Below are 16669 nucleotides of genomic sequence, written 5' to 3'. Positions count from 1 at the left end.
TGCTACACTTGCTGCTGACACGTGAAGGCAACATAAACGACTGTAACAGTTGTAATTGATAGACTCATAATGTTATTATACTTGGAGTATTTGACACAGTTTAAAGAAAATAAATCAGTGACTGTAAAGTCTGGTTGATAACTATTTGGACAGCGACAGTATTTGTAATTTTGCCACAACATTGGTGTTATAATGAATTAATTAATTCAAGAGGCTTAACAAAAAAACTGTATTACATATTTAGGAATTACAGTCATTTTTGTGCACTATCCTCCATTTTAAGGGACCATAAGTAATTGGTCATTTTAAAACAAATTATCACTTTAATTGCCAGTATTCTGCAAGGACTCAGGGATGGATCCATGTACCTCATAAGCATGTATGTACTCCACAGCCAACAAACATTCAAACAGATTTACACGCCAGCGCACAAACATGAACATGCATGCAGTTTGTGCTTGTGCACACATTCTGCGGCTGTCCGCATGATGTTCTATTTTTGCTCTTCCTCACTGGGCTCAAGTGCATCCACCCAGCAGGACATCACAGTCCATGCAGTTGATCAGTGTCCAAGAAAGGATAAATAAATAAAAGAGGGAAACAATTGGCAGCTCAGGCTTTCATCCTCAGCCCTTTGGTAATTCAGCCCCAGTCAGCAGAGCCAGTATCAGTCACTGTCCTGCTGCGGTTGGTAAGCTGATATCCCCTCTGGATCATCCCCATTCTGCCGTGTATCATCTCTGTTTTAGGCTTATTATTAGTGTACTCCTGCGTAGGACTGCAAGGTTGGAGGCGGAGTAACAGGTCCCCATTACTGATAGTGACGCCAAGATATTTATGGTGGAAAGTTGATAGTCCACGAGTCCTTAGTGAGTCCTTGGCATGAAAGACAAAACTGTTTTATTTTTAACTTTGATTTGATTCGATAGCATGAATGCGACAGAAAAACAGTCCGTTCAGGATCATTGCAGCAGATTGGATCCAAATGTAGTTTTGTCACATCTTGTGCTGGATGCCCTTCCTGATGCAACTCCAGATGTACAAGGGGATTGGAGCTCAGGTCTTGAACCCATGGACCTTCTTGCTGGGAGAAAAGTGCACTGTCCACTTTTGCACCAAGCACCAAAATAGAAAATAATGTTAAATTAAATTTGAAGATGTCAGGTTCCTCACTGTACCGCTATGGTTGAGTCCTACTATGCTGAAAAAGATATTAATTTTGCTTCTTGTAGTATCGCAAGCTCTTGCATTTGGTCAAATTTGATGAAATTCATCTGAAAAAACTGAGATCTTTGCTTCTGAATTTGCATCCACTCCCTCAATCCATGATATCCAGCTAGATATCATCTGCTGGACATCATCAGCTGCCTCAGTCCAGCTGATGATATCCAGCTCTACGTGACTCCAGTTCTCAAAGGCCCAGAGATTTTTGAGGTCCTTCTCTCAGAGTAGCTGTCAGCTGACCTGACGGCTGATCCAGAAATGGTTTAGTCACTGAAAACAGAAATGCAGTCAGAGTTCACAGGCGCTGAACAGACGCTTTATTTGTATTAATGAAGACATGAATTTAAGAGTCACGAGGTCACTGGATAGAAGTTGTTTGGTGATATTATTATCTTTGTAGGAGAATGAAGGTCCAAGTCTTTAGGGTCCTGGTCCTTCCTGTCTTACTGTAAGGTCTTGAGACTTGGATACTAAGACCATCACTGTCTTTGGCACTTGGTCTTTTTGCAGGATCCTTTGGTTCAGATGTAATGACTGTGTTTGGGAGATTCCGATGATGAGTATCACTTTGCATTGTGACCAAACATCAACTACAATATGTCGGCCATGTGAAGTAATTCCTGAGCATAATCCAGCACACAAGTGCATGACGGTTGGTGATCTCAGCCTGGCTGTAGCAGACATCCAGAATCCAAAAAGAGTTCTTGTAGTATGGTAGTTGCAGTGATGTGTGGCACCAAGAAATGCTCCCAGGCCTGATCTGACCTCTTTTCAAATACAGTCTGACCTGATCCTTTAGAACTGAATTTAAATTATACCCCCACCCCTTCCAAAACCATCCAGTTTGATTCCTGTTTATTCCTGTTTATTAAGACACTATTTCCAAACATTATGCCTTTTTTCCCTCCTGCATTTAGTAATTGGTTGTGATGGTGAAATTACTGTTAAATGTTTTGCACTTGAACTGCGTTAACATGAAGATAATATTTCTCGAAAGTAAAAGTGCTGAAGGCAAATCTTGCACATGCTACAACAAGTTAATTTTGTTGTAGCAAAAAATAACCTTGAATCTTGATTCATTTTCATCACTAAAGTGAAGCAACCGCTTACAGCTCAGGGGCTGATTACGGTTTGTTTGTTTGTTTTTTTCCCCCACTTCCTTGTCCATATATATCAAGCTGGTAAGAATCACAGCTGGCTCATACCATTAACATTAACAGTATATACTATTTTTATTGTAACAGACTGCCTTCCCCCACCCCACACCACCACCACCACCACCAATTTTACTAACAGAAACCGCAGTCAAAACATGAATTCACCCAAGCACCGCCCCTGCTTATCCATACTGAAGCTGTACCGTTGGTGCACCCGTGTCATCAAGACCACCAGCTGGCTGACCTCCACCATTCCCTACCAGGCCCTGGGCCTGTCCTTCCCCTTCTTCCCCAGAGACCACCGGGTATCAGTAGGTCCACCGGACAAAGCCCTACTCTGAGTAGTTACACCAGAAGCACTTATTGGCCCCACCGGGATACCCTCAAATGTAATACCTGGGAGGCTCTGTCACCCCATCACCACCTGGCCATGTGTACAAGTAGAGCCCCATCCTCTTCCCACAACCCCCAGTGGCATGCAAGCCACTTGGGTCGCATGGGGGAACTCACCCAATCACTCTCCTGCATGCAATTTGTCTCCTACTAAAAACTGAGCAAAAGTGTTGACATTTAAGGTGCTGATGCATCTTATTTTTGTGTTTGTACAGTCCTCTTGGGTATCCAGATGACATATACCCAGACGGAGATGAAGAGGGTTGTTGGAGACAATGCCACTTTGCCCTGCCACCATCAGTTCTGGGCGGCCGATGACCCAACATTGGACATCGAGTGGCTGTTCCTTAAGCCAGCTAACAGGCAGAGAGTGGTGAGTTTATTCAAAAGGAATACACCTCATATTTATGTGCCTCAACAGAAATTAGGATTAAAGACCAGATCACTTATGTCAGCATCAAAGCAAAGATCTATAAGGTAGAGTTGAGGCGCCAGTTTGACCCATCAATCACTTATGAGTCAGTTCAGAACGACCACAAATGGAACTTCATGCAAAACCTCTACCAGATCATTTTTCATAACCCCCTCAATCTGTTGATAAAAACTTTGAGTGAATTCTGGAAATCCTTCAAAAGTTCATTTGTTGTCCAAAATAAATAAATTGACTAATGGCTGATGAACACATCTTAGAAAAACTGATTTAGCTTTGTTTGACATACAGTACTTGCACATCACAGTTTGCATGCAAATTAACCAAACTTTACTATTCATATTTGTTTTAGAATGTGTAAAGCTGAGGTATTAAAATGTTCACCCAGCAGTGAATCATTTCAGGTTTCATCTGAATATTTTCTTTGTCACACAGGTCATTTCTCTCCAGCTCTTCTGACGTGTCTGCACACCTGCGCAGAAACCTCAGAGGCTTTACTGCCATTTCTGTTTAGTTATTTCAATTTTTTAAATTTACTTCATTTATATAGCGCCAAATCACAACAAAGCTGCCTCAATGCGCTTCACACAAGTAAGGACTAACCTCACCAACCCTCAGAGCAAGCACCAGGCAACAGTGGTAAGGGCCCCTTCACACATAGTGCGAGTTTGGTCGAATTACGGTGAAACAGCACAAAACAGTTTGAATTAGCGAACCATGAAAACATTGCACCAACGGGCAGGCGTGTACGATCCTGCTGCAAAGGCGTCATGCACACTTGTGCTCAAACGCAGTGCAAGCAACTGGAACATGTGGAACCGCATCACGCCACTGCTGTGGAATAAATAAAAAATAAAAACCATCTGGTACCTGTGGAACCACATTACACTGTGCACTGTTATCATGTCCACATTTACTGGTCCGGTGTGTCCAGCCAGCCCGAGCGTGGGTGACGTGACAGTCAGATCACCCACTGCGTGTAATGATCTGACTGTCCATGTCACCTGGGGCAGCCTGTCACACCATCTTTACATCCATATATCAGCAGCTCATGTAAGTGTGCTCCCCCGGCACCACATGTTTACGGATGGGGGAAGGGAGCGTAACACATGCACGATTCACATGCATGCCACATGTGTGTGCAGTGGGAGCCGACACTCTGGCACCTCACATCTCTTTTGCTGTTTTGCACAGCCACACTCGTGGTACACTTAGACATATTTCGCATCCAGCTTGACAGTGATCGTCTGCTGACTGTTGTCGTGATGATAGTATGAATGGCCACACATTTTCTAAGTGCCAAACAAGCAGTGTTAGATGTTCATGTGTGTCAGCTGGAATTTGGCCGACACCTGCTGCAAGAGGGTTCAATAGGGTCTCAAAGGGCACATCTGTCTTTCAGCTGCTCGTGTGTGCAAATAGTTGTAGTAACAGGTTAACAGGTGTTAGAGGCAGCTGCGATTTTGCATGTTTTGCTTCATGCAGGACAGGAAGGTTTCAGAAAGAGACACCACACCCATCTCTGGATGGAGTTGCACCTCAAACAGAGAGAAAAAAAAGAATCAGGCATCAAAAAGACAGTAAATACAGTTTAATTTGTCAGCATTAAGCAACAAGAAAAACAGAAGAAATACTAAGGTGATCGCCGGCCACTAGCCCTAATCTTCACTAAAAAGACCCAGAATTTAGATAAAGTTGAGTCCTGCTACTGTTGCAGATGAGTAACATCTCCTTTGTTCTGCTGCAATGATTAAACTACCATTTTGCTATAGTATTGCTAAGAGTTAAATAAATTGCAATTCAGCTTTTTTGGAGTTTTTTTTTTTCTTGACACACTTATTGTTGCCCTCAGAGAAAGAAAGGCCTTTTTTAAGAAAGAGAGAGAAATAAACAGTTGTAGGTCACATCATCCAGTGATGTTTGTGTTTGAGTTTTCTAGTCAAATTACTGGCCTAATTATGTGCAGAATAAAAATTAAATGCACTGCATATTTTAATGTTGGACTTGGCAGAGGATGGGGAAGTGTCACCATGACCAGGGCGTGGACAAGCAGCAGACAAAGAATGAACGAAGGAATGAGTGAATTTCAGAGTTTTATTCCAGAGATTCAATTCATGTGTTGAGCTTAATCTTGTTGTTTTTAAATCTATTTTAATTATATCTTGATGAATGGATGAACAAGTACACACGCAAACACACTTGCAACAATCTTCTCACTAATCTTTGTCCGCCGATGTGTTTGTGTGAGTCCCTGTGAGCCTGGAAGTGTCCACACATCATTTCGTGATTTATTTATTTATTTATTTTTTTTTTTTTTTTCAGAAACAGATTAGAGAGTTGCTTCTCATTAATCATCATCATTTTCTGCAAGCACGTCGATGAAGCTCTTTACTCTTTCTTGAGAGCGAGCACTTCATTCACACCTTTTAAAGCTTCTTAAGATGGTCTGACTGTGGTGATGAAAAAGATGCTGATTATATGAAAAATTAAACGTATCTTAATGCATTTAACCAACTGCAAGCTGTACTTTGCATCACAAAACACATCAGTAGTTTTCAGGACTTTGGGGGCAACCTGAAACAGCAGTGATTACATAATGGGGTGGATCTGCAAAAAGGGCGGAGCTCAAGAAGACAAAACTTAATTAATGTACTTTTGCAACATACTGCATGGTATTAATCATTTTCATGGAACTTGATGAACTTATTCTGTAATGGAATTCCTTATGTTGTCAGACTGATTGAGATAATGAATACAGTATGACATGGGAGACTAAAATCAAAAAGGGGTGGAGCCACGAAATCCTAAACATTGTTTTCAAATCATGGTGGAATGGCTTGGTCAATACTGGAGTATATTTCAGTAAATTTTGGAGGGAAGACAACTACAGAGTTGGAGACAAAATATTTAAAGAATATTAATATGACATATTAGGTTGGTTAAAGAAATGTATTTTTTTATTAATTGCAGAATACCTACAAACTCATTCAAACCAAACATGCTGAAAACATTAGGACTCAAAAATTCTCAAAAAAGAGGCTGCACAATAAATTCTAAATACTGATTTTAATACTGCAAAAATTGCACCAATTTTAGCTTTGATAGATGTTTTCCTGTTTAAGTTGTTTTCCATTAAGCTGTTTCATTACATTTTAAGGATTCAGTTGATTTTTAACACATTACTGCAATGAGCTGAAAGCAGTGCCATTATGAAAAAAAAGAAAAAAAAACACATTAAATTCACCATTCCAATTATACATTCGTAAGTTGTCCGTAATTTTAAGGGACACAACTGTAAGCCCATCATATATTTTCCAAAGTTTAAATTCTCAAATTAATAAACAGTCGAGAACTTGCCGCACATTTGAGCAGCTTTTGTCACCATCTAGTGGGTGATGTAAGCATTTCAGGGCTTCTGTACATTTCCTAATTGAAACTCAAAATACAGTAAAAAGAAAAGGCATTTATGAATGTCAAAATTGCATTATTATTATTATTATTATTATTATTATTATTATTATTATTATTATTATTATTATTATCATGGCAGATCTTTCACCTCCCAATATTAATGTATAAATAAATTGATTTTGTGAGTTTTAGGGTTCTTGAGCTTTAGGATGTGGCGGGTTTGGTTGAATGGATGGACAGAAGGACAACAATTACTCTTGATGAGCACAACTTACAGTTGTGAATTTTAGGAAACAATGGTTTCAAAGTACTGTGAATGGGAATTGCATTTATTGGGCCCAAACATACAAGACAGCTGCCAGTATAGTGACTTTGAAAATGTTCCACATTGATTATATCATATTATAAGCCCCCCGGGCCAAAACCACCGACTCTCCATTTTTTCCCACCAGGTCATCACCTACTTTGCTGGACGTGTTTTTGACCCCAACGAGGCGGAGCGTGGCCGCGTCGCCTTCGCCGGAGAGTACTTAAAAGGCGATGCCTCACTGCTGATCAGTGACTTGACTCTGACGGACTCGGGCGAGTACAGCTGCAAAGTCAAGAATGGCGCTCAGTACCACTGGAGCACCATCAGCCTCATCGTTCTTGGTAAGTGTCTGCCTCCCGAATGCACTGCAAAACCACAAGCGTAAAGAAACCCCCAAAGCTCTTAGTAGTAAAGCTGCAAACATTGTGCAAATCCACTTGCTGAATATTCGCTACCGTCACCGTGGAGGTTGTGTTTGTGCCACATTTGTCTGTATGCTACCATGATTAATTTAAAAATGATGATAAATGTGCCAGTGGTGCCTATCAGCATTGACTGCAATTGTCCAGGTTTTGAGAGTGGCCTGCTGATACAGGCACCGAGGTGTTTCTAATACAGGAAGCATCTGAAGTGAAGCCACACACACTATAAAAGGTGCAGCATTTCAGAGCATTGAGCTAGAAATGTTAGTGACCCTGCAGCCAGAGTTACTTTCTCCGTCCACTTATAATAAATCTGTGAAGGATCACAGCACATTTATAATGCATCCAGTTCCGTAAGAAGAGCAAACACCTCTTTACAATCCAATACACTGCTGGCATAAACAAACCTCAGAGGTTTACAGTACCTGTTTAAATTATGCATTGCCTCCTATTCCAGTAGTAAAGCCACCCCGTTTCCCAGAGGCAAGTGCACTTTCACACATTAAGAATCCACATGCTTCCTACAGCTGTACTTTCTGCTGCAGCACAGTGATCCAAGGCTCTTTCATAATAACCAGAAATGGTCTTTCTCAAGGTTTTCAAGCTTTCTCAAGAATTATACCGGATGTAAAGTGCGACTACTGAACACTGAGGGCCTTACATCTGGTACAATACAGCGCAAGAGTCAGGTTTCATCCAATACAGTTGTGATTTTTATGCCCAGTGTCCATGGTCTTTAAATAAATATATTTGCACTCATGTATGCACCCATGGGTGTGTTGGTCTTAAAGTGAGGTGTGGTCAGGTGTATTGTTGATGGATTACTGTTGTAAGGCTGGAGAAAGCGATTACTCTGTAGACGTGGCTTAAAGTCGGGCACAGAGTATTCAGATGCGACCTTACATAGGTGGATTCACAATGCATGTACACACAGTTTTTACACCCCATCATTGATGCATCAACCTAATACACAACTGAATAGAAACACAACTATTAATTTAAAGTAAAAAGTCATGGAAAAACAAATCACTAATAGTTCTAGTTTTCACCATAAAAAAGGCCTGATGACAGTGTCTAGGCACTGTTGATTGTGTGTGTGTTTGGGGGGGTTACACCTGGTGGGAGATGAGATGGATGATTAGGTGGTTGAAAGAGGAGGATGTGTCACAGGAGGCACTCACATGCTTTAATTCGGCAAGATGACTGCTGCTCCTGCTCATGGGCTTTGATGCTAGGGCACAGAATCATACTCCCTACTTAGCTGACCTATTTATACCCTATGTACCGGCCTGGGCTCTGCATTCTCAGGGCGCAGGGCTACATTTTGTCCCCAGGGTGAATAAAAAGTATGCAAGCCGCAAGTGCACCTGTTTTGTAGAATGATCTCCCTGCGGAGATAAAACAGTCAGATTCTGTAGAGACTTTCAAGTCCAGACTTAAGACACATCTATTCTCGCTCTTGTATGGCTAGCATACTGGCATGGTATAGATCTATGCTTCCTATCCTTTTAACTCATCTTATTGGCAACTGAAGCAGGTCTTGGCCTCATTTCATCTAAATTCTGGGGCTAACTGCTGACGATCACCTTAGTATTTTCTCCGCTTTCTTGTCGATTTACTGCTGGTGAATTCTTACCTTAGGTGTAGTTATTTCCAGCTGACTGATTCGGCTCTTTTTCTCTCTGTCCGAGGCACTGATGACATCCCACAAGACTGATGGCTATGCATCAGAGGGTGCTGGGTTGACCATGAGATGCCCTAGCTGAAGCTGACACTGTTATGTGTCGACGCGGGTTGAGGAGCGGACCTGCGTCTGACGGAAACCAGCGCTAAAATAACCAGAAAGCGGTTCCAATAACAAAACAATTTATTTTTTCCACCCTTTGGTGCATAACAACGTGTACAAACTAAAACAGCATCAGTCTGGTGGAGTGAAGGCTGGCACGCTCTCCAGCGCCTAAAAGGATCGAAGCCCGGCGCTTCTGGACCCACGTTTACCGCCAAACATTCCCCAGGTGGACACAACAAACCGACTATCTGCGAAGGATAGAAAAGGTGAGGTAAGTCAGCAGCTACAACCAATATCCTTCAAAAGGCACACACTATCAGCAACACATTCAGGTCTGTATTTAAGCTTTATGTAAATGAGCAGCTTCTCACAACAGCCGGCTGGCATCAACAAAAACCCCAAAACAGTCCCTAGTACATCCCAACATACAAGAAAAAACAGAAAACCCACCCAAAACCTCCCCAGGGGACCGTCCCATCCAACCCCGGGAAGAAAAGAAAAACTCCCAAATGCAAAAACCCAACACAGCCCCACAAACACAATACAAACATAAATGCATAAAAGAAAAATAACAAACAACCCCCCCAGAACGACTTGCAGAGCCCAACACCCCCCAGAAGGCCTTTACCGCCGGTTCCAGGAGGAATAGCCAGAACCAGAATCCCACAAAGGTCCCCAGGTACACATGGAGCAAACGGCGCCCCCCAGAGGACCGTACCATCAAACCCCAGGATGCACCCTCCCCACAACCCAGGAACCCCACACCCAGCCACACTTGGCTAGTCGGCCCCACAAGTCAATTCCCCCCCAGAGGACCGTCCCATCAACCCTGGAGGTGGAACCCGGAAGGAAACAAAACAAAATCAAAATCCAACCCCCGGAGGACTACCTTAAACAACCCCGGGGGCAAGTAAAACAACCGTTAAACCCTGTTACCCTCCCCGGCACCCCGAAAGACCCCAGGTCCCTCCCAGAGCCCCTCGGCGGCCCAATTTTGGCGAATGGCACAAAACATCAAGCCGGGGAAGGGAACAGGAAAAAACTAACCCGGCCCCAACCCCAAGGCGCAGCGGAAAACCGGAAATACGTCCGGTGTCTCAACCCGACCATACCCCAGCCTATCGGGAGGGGTGGAACTACCGAAATGGCGAACGGCAACAGATCGGCCCACCCCTCTGACTGAGGTATGTTCCCGCTGCACCACACCCCGGCAACACCAATGACGAATGGTACAAAGGCCCACCGAGGCTGGAGTGAAACCGGGCCCTAACTAAATCAGAAAAAATGCCCCTAACAACCCCCCCCCCCCCAGGTGCAGAGGTCTTCTGAGAACGGTCAGCGTGACCAACCTGCACCACCCCACAACCCACAAGACGAATGGTCTTGGGGCGAGTGAGGTTGGGGTTAGGGAAGTAGGGAAATAAAAAACAACAAAACAAAATGACCCCAGACCCAAACAGAAAATACCTAAATACACATAAAAAAACAACGATCAAGTGAGTCCAGACGGGCTTCTAACCGCCTATCGTTCACTCCACCAGACACGCCTCTGACTCCCCAAACAAATTATAACCCCTATTCAAAGAAACAAAACATTAGCCCATACAAGTTTTTTTTTTTTGTGTGTGTGTGTGTATTATTTCGCCTGTCCCAGAACACCTGGAGATACGTCACCAGAGAACATTGCATCAAAAACGAAGCACAGACTTCAACGTCTTCCTGCATAAGGCTCTGGATGACAAATAATCAGTTCGGACGCCGAATCTCTGGGTGACGGAGTTATCTGCACCGATATCGATGGTGCCGCAGCTGGAGCAGCAGGAAGCAAAACGGCTTGCGCTGCACGCTCCGTAACACAGGCGTCTGTTTGTTTAATTTGGTTTGCGAGATGCTGTAATTGCTCCCATATTTTCTCCAAGTGTTCTTGAACTCTTTCGGCGAATGGAACCGCCTCTGCCGCTGGGTTCATTATGGAATGGCCGGGAACTACTGTTATGTGTCGACGCGGGTTGAGGAGCGGACCTGCGTCTGACGGAACCCAGCGCTAAAATAACCAGAAAGCGGTTCCAATAAAACAATTTTTTTTTTCACCCTTTGGTGCATAACAACGTGTACAAACTAAAACAGCATCAGTCTGGTGGAGTGAAGGCTGGCACGCTCTCCAGCGCCTAAAAGGATCGAAGCCCGGTGCTTCTGGACCCACGTTTACCGCCAAACATTCCCCAGGTGGACACGACAAACCAACTCTCTGCGAAGGATAGAAAAGGTGAGGTAAGTCAGCAGCTACAACCAATATCCTTCAAAAGGCACACACTATCAGCAACACATTCAGGTCTGTATTTAAGCTTTATGTAAATGAGCAGCTTCTCACAACAGGTGGAGGGGCACCAGTCCGCACGCCACGGCAGTGAGAAGCGAGCTGCACAATTCTCATCACAATTCAAATATACTGCGTAACAAAATACCAAGTTACTATCAACAATTACTCAAACAATTAATCACCTCTGATGTGTGCTGACAGCATGTGTCCCTCAGCCGTCCTCCTTCACAGGCACAATGTGTCAAACCCAGGCGCGGTCCTCAGCGTCTCACAAACGAACATCACAAGGTTGAGTTCCCGGCAATTCTGCTTGAATCACACATGGCTTAAATGCAGAACGCCATCTCATTATCTGCTTCAGCTGAAAGTCTTTAAGGTTGCACGTGAGCACCATCCACAGGTGCTACACATAACGTTGATGAGGGTGAAGGACTCTTCTGCCAGCACCTTCTCCACAGACAATAAATCAGTTTGCATACCACCTGGAGAGCAAAGAAAAGAACACCAAAATGTCCAGCCACACCCCCCCAACACACAACAGACACAGCACACTGAAGTCTGCTTTTGGAATGTACTCTTCCATGATGATGTGATGATTGGATGCTGGCCCCGCATCCCACGACGTTGGATGACCCCCGACTGTGTGCTCATTTTAATAATGCACCTTGCTTTTGATGCTATTCTGGTTTTTCTTTTGCCTTTTTCTTCAGCTTGCTAAAAACTTTGCAAAAACCTTTTAACTGTCAGAATGGCCTAAGCAGAGGGTCTCCCAGCTGAGCCTGGTGTGCTTGAGGTTTCTTCCTCAGCATCATCAGATGGAGATTTTTTTTACCACTGTCTCCTGTGTGTTTGCTGTAGGGGTTGGTAAGGTTAGACCTTACTCGTGTGAAGCACCTTGAAGCAGCTTTGTTGTGATTTGGTGCTATATAAATGAAATACATTGAAATTGAATCCATTCCCCACCAGAAATTATCTCACTTCTGGCGCACCTGTCTCCAAAGTGACACTGTTCTGTTTTAAGTTATAAACCACACCAATAATGGATGTCCAAATGTAACTGCTTTGCACTTTACACCACAATTTGTGCTCAGATTACCTCTCCAAAAGGTACCAGTGCTATAATTTTTAGCCAGTACACCACAGATCATCAAGACAGGACCCTTAGCCTCACTCTCATCATCCTTTCTCATTCAACCAGAACTCACCAACACTGCTCCAGTAGATCATCCACCATGCCTTGCTACATAGATGAATAAACTGGATTCCAAAATGCAGAAAACCACACATTGCCTGGGTGAAATAAGTGATTTTTTGTTTTTGTTTTTTGTAATCACATGAGAAGAATCACAGTCCAAATACTAGGGATCTGTCCAAACAGTTCAAAGTGCACCACAGTAATGGGCAACACAGGAGGTGCATCAATGAGCTAGCAAGGAGTGGATGAATAAGCTGTACTTTTAAACTGCACAGAAATAGATGACTGATTGCAGTTATGAGAGGCAGGCAGGTCAGCCACACTCAGCCTAAGACTCAGAAGACTTAGATGTATGTATGTATGTATGTATGTATTCTTGCTTGATGTATGTACGTGATTCCTGATAGTGTTTTGTAGTGGGGATCATTTGGGACAGCTCCTGGACAAGATGGAGAACAAATTACATAAATTTAAAAAATGGTTTGATTTAAATAAATTATCGCTCCATTTTGGTAAAACTAAGTGTATCATATTTGGGAATAAGTCCAGGAATTTAAGCAAAAAACTATTACTACATGATATTGAAATCGTAACAGATACAAAATTTCTTGGTGTTCATATTGATGATAGATTAAGCTGGAAAACACATATTAACTATGTTAAAACTAAAATGTCAAAAGCCATTGCAATTCTGCACAAAGCCCAGGACTTCCTCACCCAACATGCATTGACCACTTTATATCATGCATTACTTGTTCCATATATGACATATTGTGTCGGGGTTTGGGGAAATACATACAGAACTAATACTAAACCAGTTTTTCTGTTGAAAAGAAAGAATTATCAGTAATAAACCATATTGAGAGCCAACAAATTTGTTATTTGTTTGTCTGCAAATTTTAAAATTCTGGGACTTTGTTGATTATATTACAATACAGATTATGTATAAAGTTAAAAATAAGCTTTTGCCTCTACATGTCCAGAATCTGTTTAAAATGAGAGACTCCAGCTACTGTTTGAGAGGAACATTATTATTTGAGAAATTGAAGATCTGTACTACTGTTAAAAGTCATTGTGTTTCCGTCAGGGGTGTTAATATTTGGAATAATTGTCCTGATAATAATACAATACTTGGTACACTGGTTGGTTTTAAAAGGCTTTACAAAAAGAATATATTTACCTGTTATAGGTTGAAGGATTAGGTTTACATGTTGTCACTGTTCACTCTTACTTGTTTGGTTGTGTTTTGAAATTTTATATATATATATATATATATATATATATATATATATATATATATATATATATATATATATATATATATATATATATATATATATATATATATATATATACATTCTTTATTTTTAATGGTATAAGGGGAGGGTGCTTATAAGATTTGCTTCTGCCTTCACCCTTTCAGCCACACGGGTTTTCGTATGTTGTTTCTTTTATGTTTTGTTATTGCCTTTGTTGTTGCTCAGCTGTGTGCCGGATAAATAAATAAATTCAAAATTCAAATTCAATTCAAGACCAACAGAAAAAGGTCAAATCATCACATGCATGTTTCCAAATATTATTTTTCTCCTCACTAATAAATGAGCCAGGTGTGTTCAGCCAGTCAAGAGTTAGGAAATACCACACAGGACTAATGAGCTGGGGTTGCAGCTGGTAGACATAGAAATTACACAGGGTAGATGCCCTCGAGGAGGTGGGAAGGTGACCCCTGCATGACAGCAATACTATGGTCCAAAGTGGAACCTGATCTTATCTTTTTCTGTAACAAGAATCTTGTAAAATCTGAATCAGCAAAGTTCAGAAGAACAACAACTAGGGTACTGATGGAGAGCACCACACCAAAACCTGATTTTTTTTTCTCAGTGTGTCACGTGACCACCAGAAGTAGCCTGACATGGTTTGGCTAAATGGACACATATTACATGATAAACAGTATGATCATAAGCAGAACAGTGAAGCTGAAGGCGCTCTGTATTCATGTTTTTACATTTGCAAGTTCCTAAGAATAAGGCATGGATGAGTTTTGAGAGTCACTGATTTATGGACATCCTGAATGTCTATGCTGCTTCAAATATCATCTGCCTTATGGTTTTTTGGAGGAGAGTTTTGTCGTTGTAAGTGCTGTGTCAGTCTATTTTGAGCAGTGACGCAGGTGACATCCAATGAAATCACTGTGCTGATTGAAGGTTGGAGATATCAGGCTGGGTGTTCATGCCTCGGAGTGTCCAATGTGCTTTCAAGACATGACAGGGTGTCAAAGATTTTTCTTTTAGTGAGGGTGTTGATGTTTCACAGGTCTCCTACTCACCCCCAAAAGGTCACAAATGTTCTGCAGCTAAAACAATTCTAATAATACAATGTCACAAAGAAAAGACTTGATAAATCAGAAAATGATGATTGATTTTTGGAACTTACTTGTGGTACGGTGGTATAATTGGTCATCGAACTTTGGCGAATTCTGTTCCTCTCCTACATACAGTAGTATTCAGAATAATAGTAGTGCTATGTGACTAAAAAGATTAATCCAGGTTTTGAGTATATTTCTTATTGTTACATGGGAAACAAGGTACCAGTAGATTCAGTAGATTCTCACAAATCCAACAAGACCAAGCATTCATGATATGCACACTCTTAAGGCTATGAAATTGGGCTATTAGTAAAAAAAAAGTAGAAAAGGGGGTGTTCACAATAATAGTAGCATCTGCTGTTGACGCTACAAACTCAAAACTATTATGTTCAAACTGCTTTTTTAGCAATCCTGTGAATCACTAAACTAGTATTTAGTTGTATAACCACAGTTTTTCATGATTTCTTCACATCTGCAAGGCATTAATTTTGTTGGTTTGGAACCAAGATTCTGCTTTTTTACTAGTGTGCTTGGGGTCATTGTCTTGTTGAAACACCCATTTCAAGGGCATGACCTCTTCAGCATAAGGCAACATGACCTCTTCAAGCATTTTGACATATCCAAACTGATCCATGATACCTGGTATGCGATATATAGGCCCAACACCATAGTAGGAGAAACATGCCCATATCATGATGCTTTCACCACCATGCTTCACTGTCTTCACTGTGAACTGTGGCTTGAATTCAGAGTTTGGGGGTCGTCTCACAAACTGTCTGTGGCCCTTGGACCCAAAAAGAACAGTTTTACTCTCATCAGTCCACAAAATATTCCTCCATTTCTCTTTAGGCCAGTTGATGTGTTCTTTGGCAAATTGTAACCTCTTCTGCACGTGTCTTTTATTTAACAGAGGGACTTTGCAGGGGATTCTTGCAAATAAATTAGCTTCACACAGGCATCTTCTAACTGTCACAGCACTTACAGGTAACTCCAGACTGTCTTTGATCATCCTGGAGCTTCAATGGGTGAGCCATTGCCATTCTGGTTATTCTTCTATCCATTTTGATGGTTGTTTTCCATTTTCTTTCACACGTCTGTTTTTTTTTTTTATTTGTCCATTTTAAAGCATTGGAGATCATTATAGATGAACAACCTATACTGTTTTGCACCTGCGTATAAGTTTTCCCCTCTCCAATCAACTTTTTAATCAAACTACGCTGTTCTTCTGAACAATGTCTCGAACATCCCATTTTCCTCAGGCTTTCAAAGAGAAAAGCATGTTCAACAGGTGCTGGCTTCATCCTTGAATAGGGGACACCTGATTCACACCTGTTTGTTCCACAAAATTGATGAACTCACTGACTGAATGCCACACTACTATTATTGTGAACACCCCCTTTTCTACCTTTTTTTTTTTTACTAATAGCCCAATTTCATAGCCTTAAGAGTGTGCATATCATGAATGCTTGGTCTTGTTGGATTTCTGAGACTCTACTGAATCTACTGGTACCTTGTTTCCCATGTAACAATAAGAAATATACTCAAAACCTGGATTAATCTTTTTAGTCACATAGCACTACTATTATTCTGAACACTACTGTAGTAGTTGCAGCAGATCTAGGTCAAAAGTATTTCTCATAAAAGCAAACCTCC

At 41.7% G+C, this 16669-nt stretch overlaps 1 protein-coding gene across 1 annotated transcript in view; it reads left to right on the top strand.

Annotated features, from left to right (window-relative positions):
- Positions 1-16669, top strand: part of LOC117516857 (CXADR-like membrane protein) — a 178616-nt gene that overhangs the window by 152794 nt on the left and 9153 nt on the right. Inside the window, exons 2-3 of the mRNA XM_034177740.1 lie at positions 2990-3147; positions 7068-7266. Coding sequence (XP_034033631.1) covers positions 2990-3147; positions 7068-7266 — 357 coding nt within the window. The remainder of the gene's footprint in view (positions 1-2989; positions 3148-7067; positions 7267-16669) is intronic.

Source organism: Thalassophryne amazonica, chromosome 9 (genome assembly GCF_902500255.1).
Source record: "Thalassophryne amazonica chromosome 9, fThaAma1.1, whole genome shotgun sequence".
Classification (NCBI taxonomy): Eukaryota; Metazoa; Chordata; class Actinopteri; order Batrachoidiformes; family Batrachoididae; genus Thalassophryne; species Thalassophryne amazonica.
This window is presented reverse-complemented; position numbering and strand designations above follow the sequence as displayed.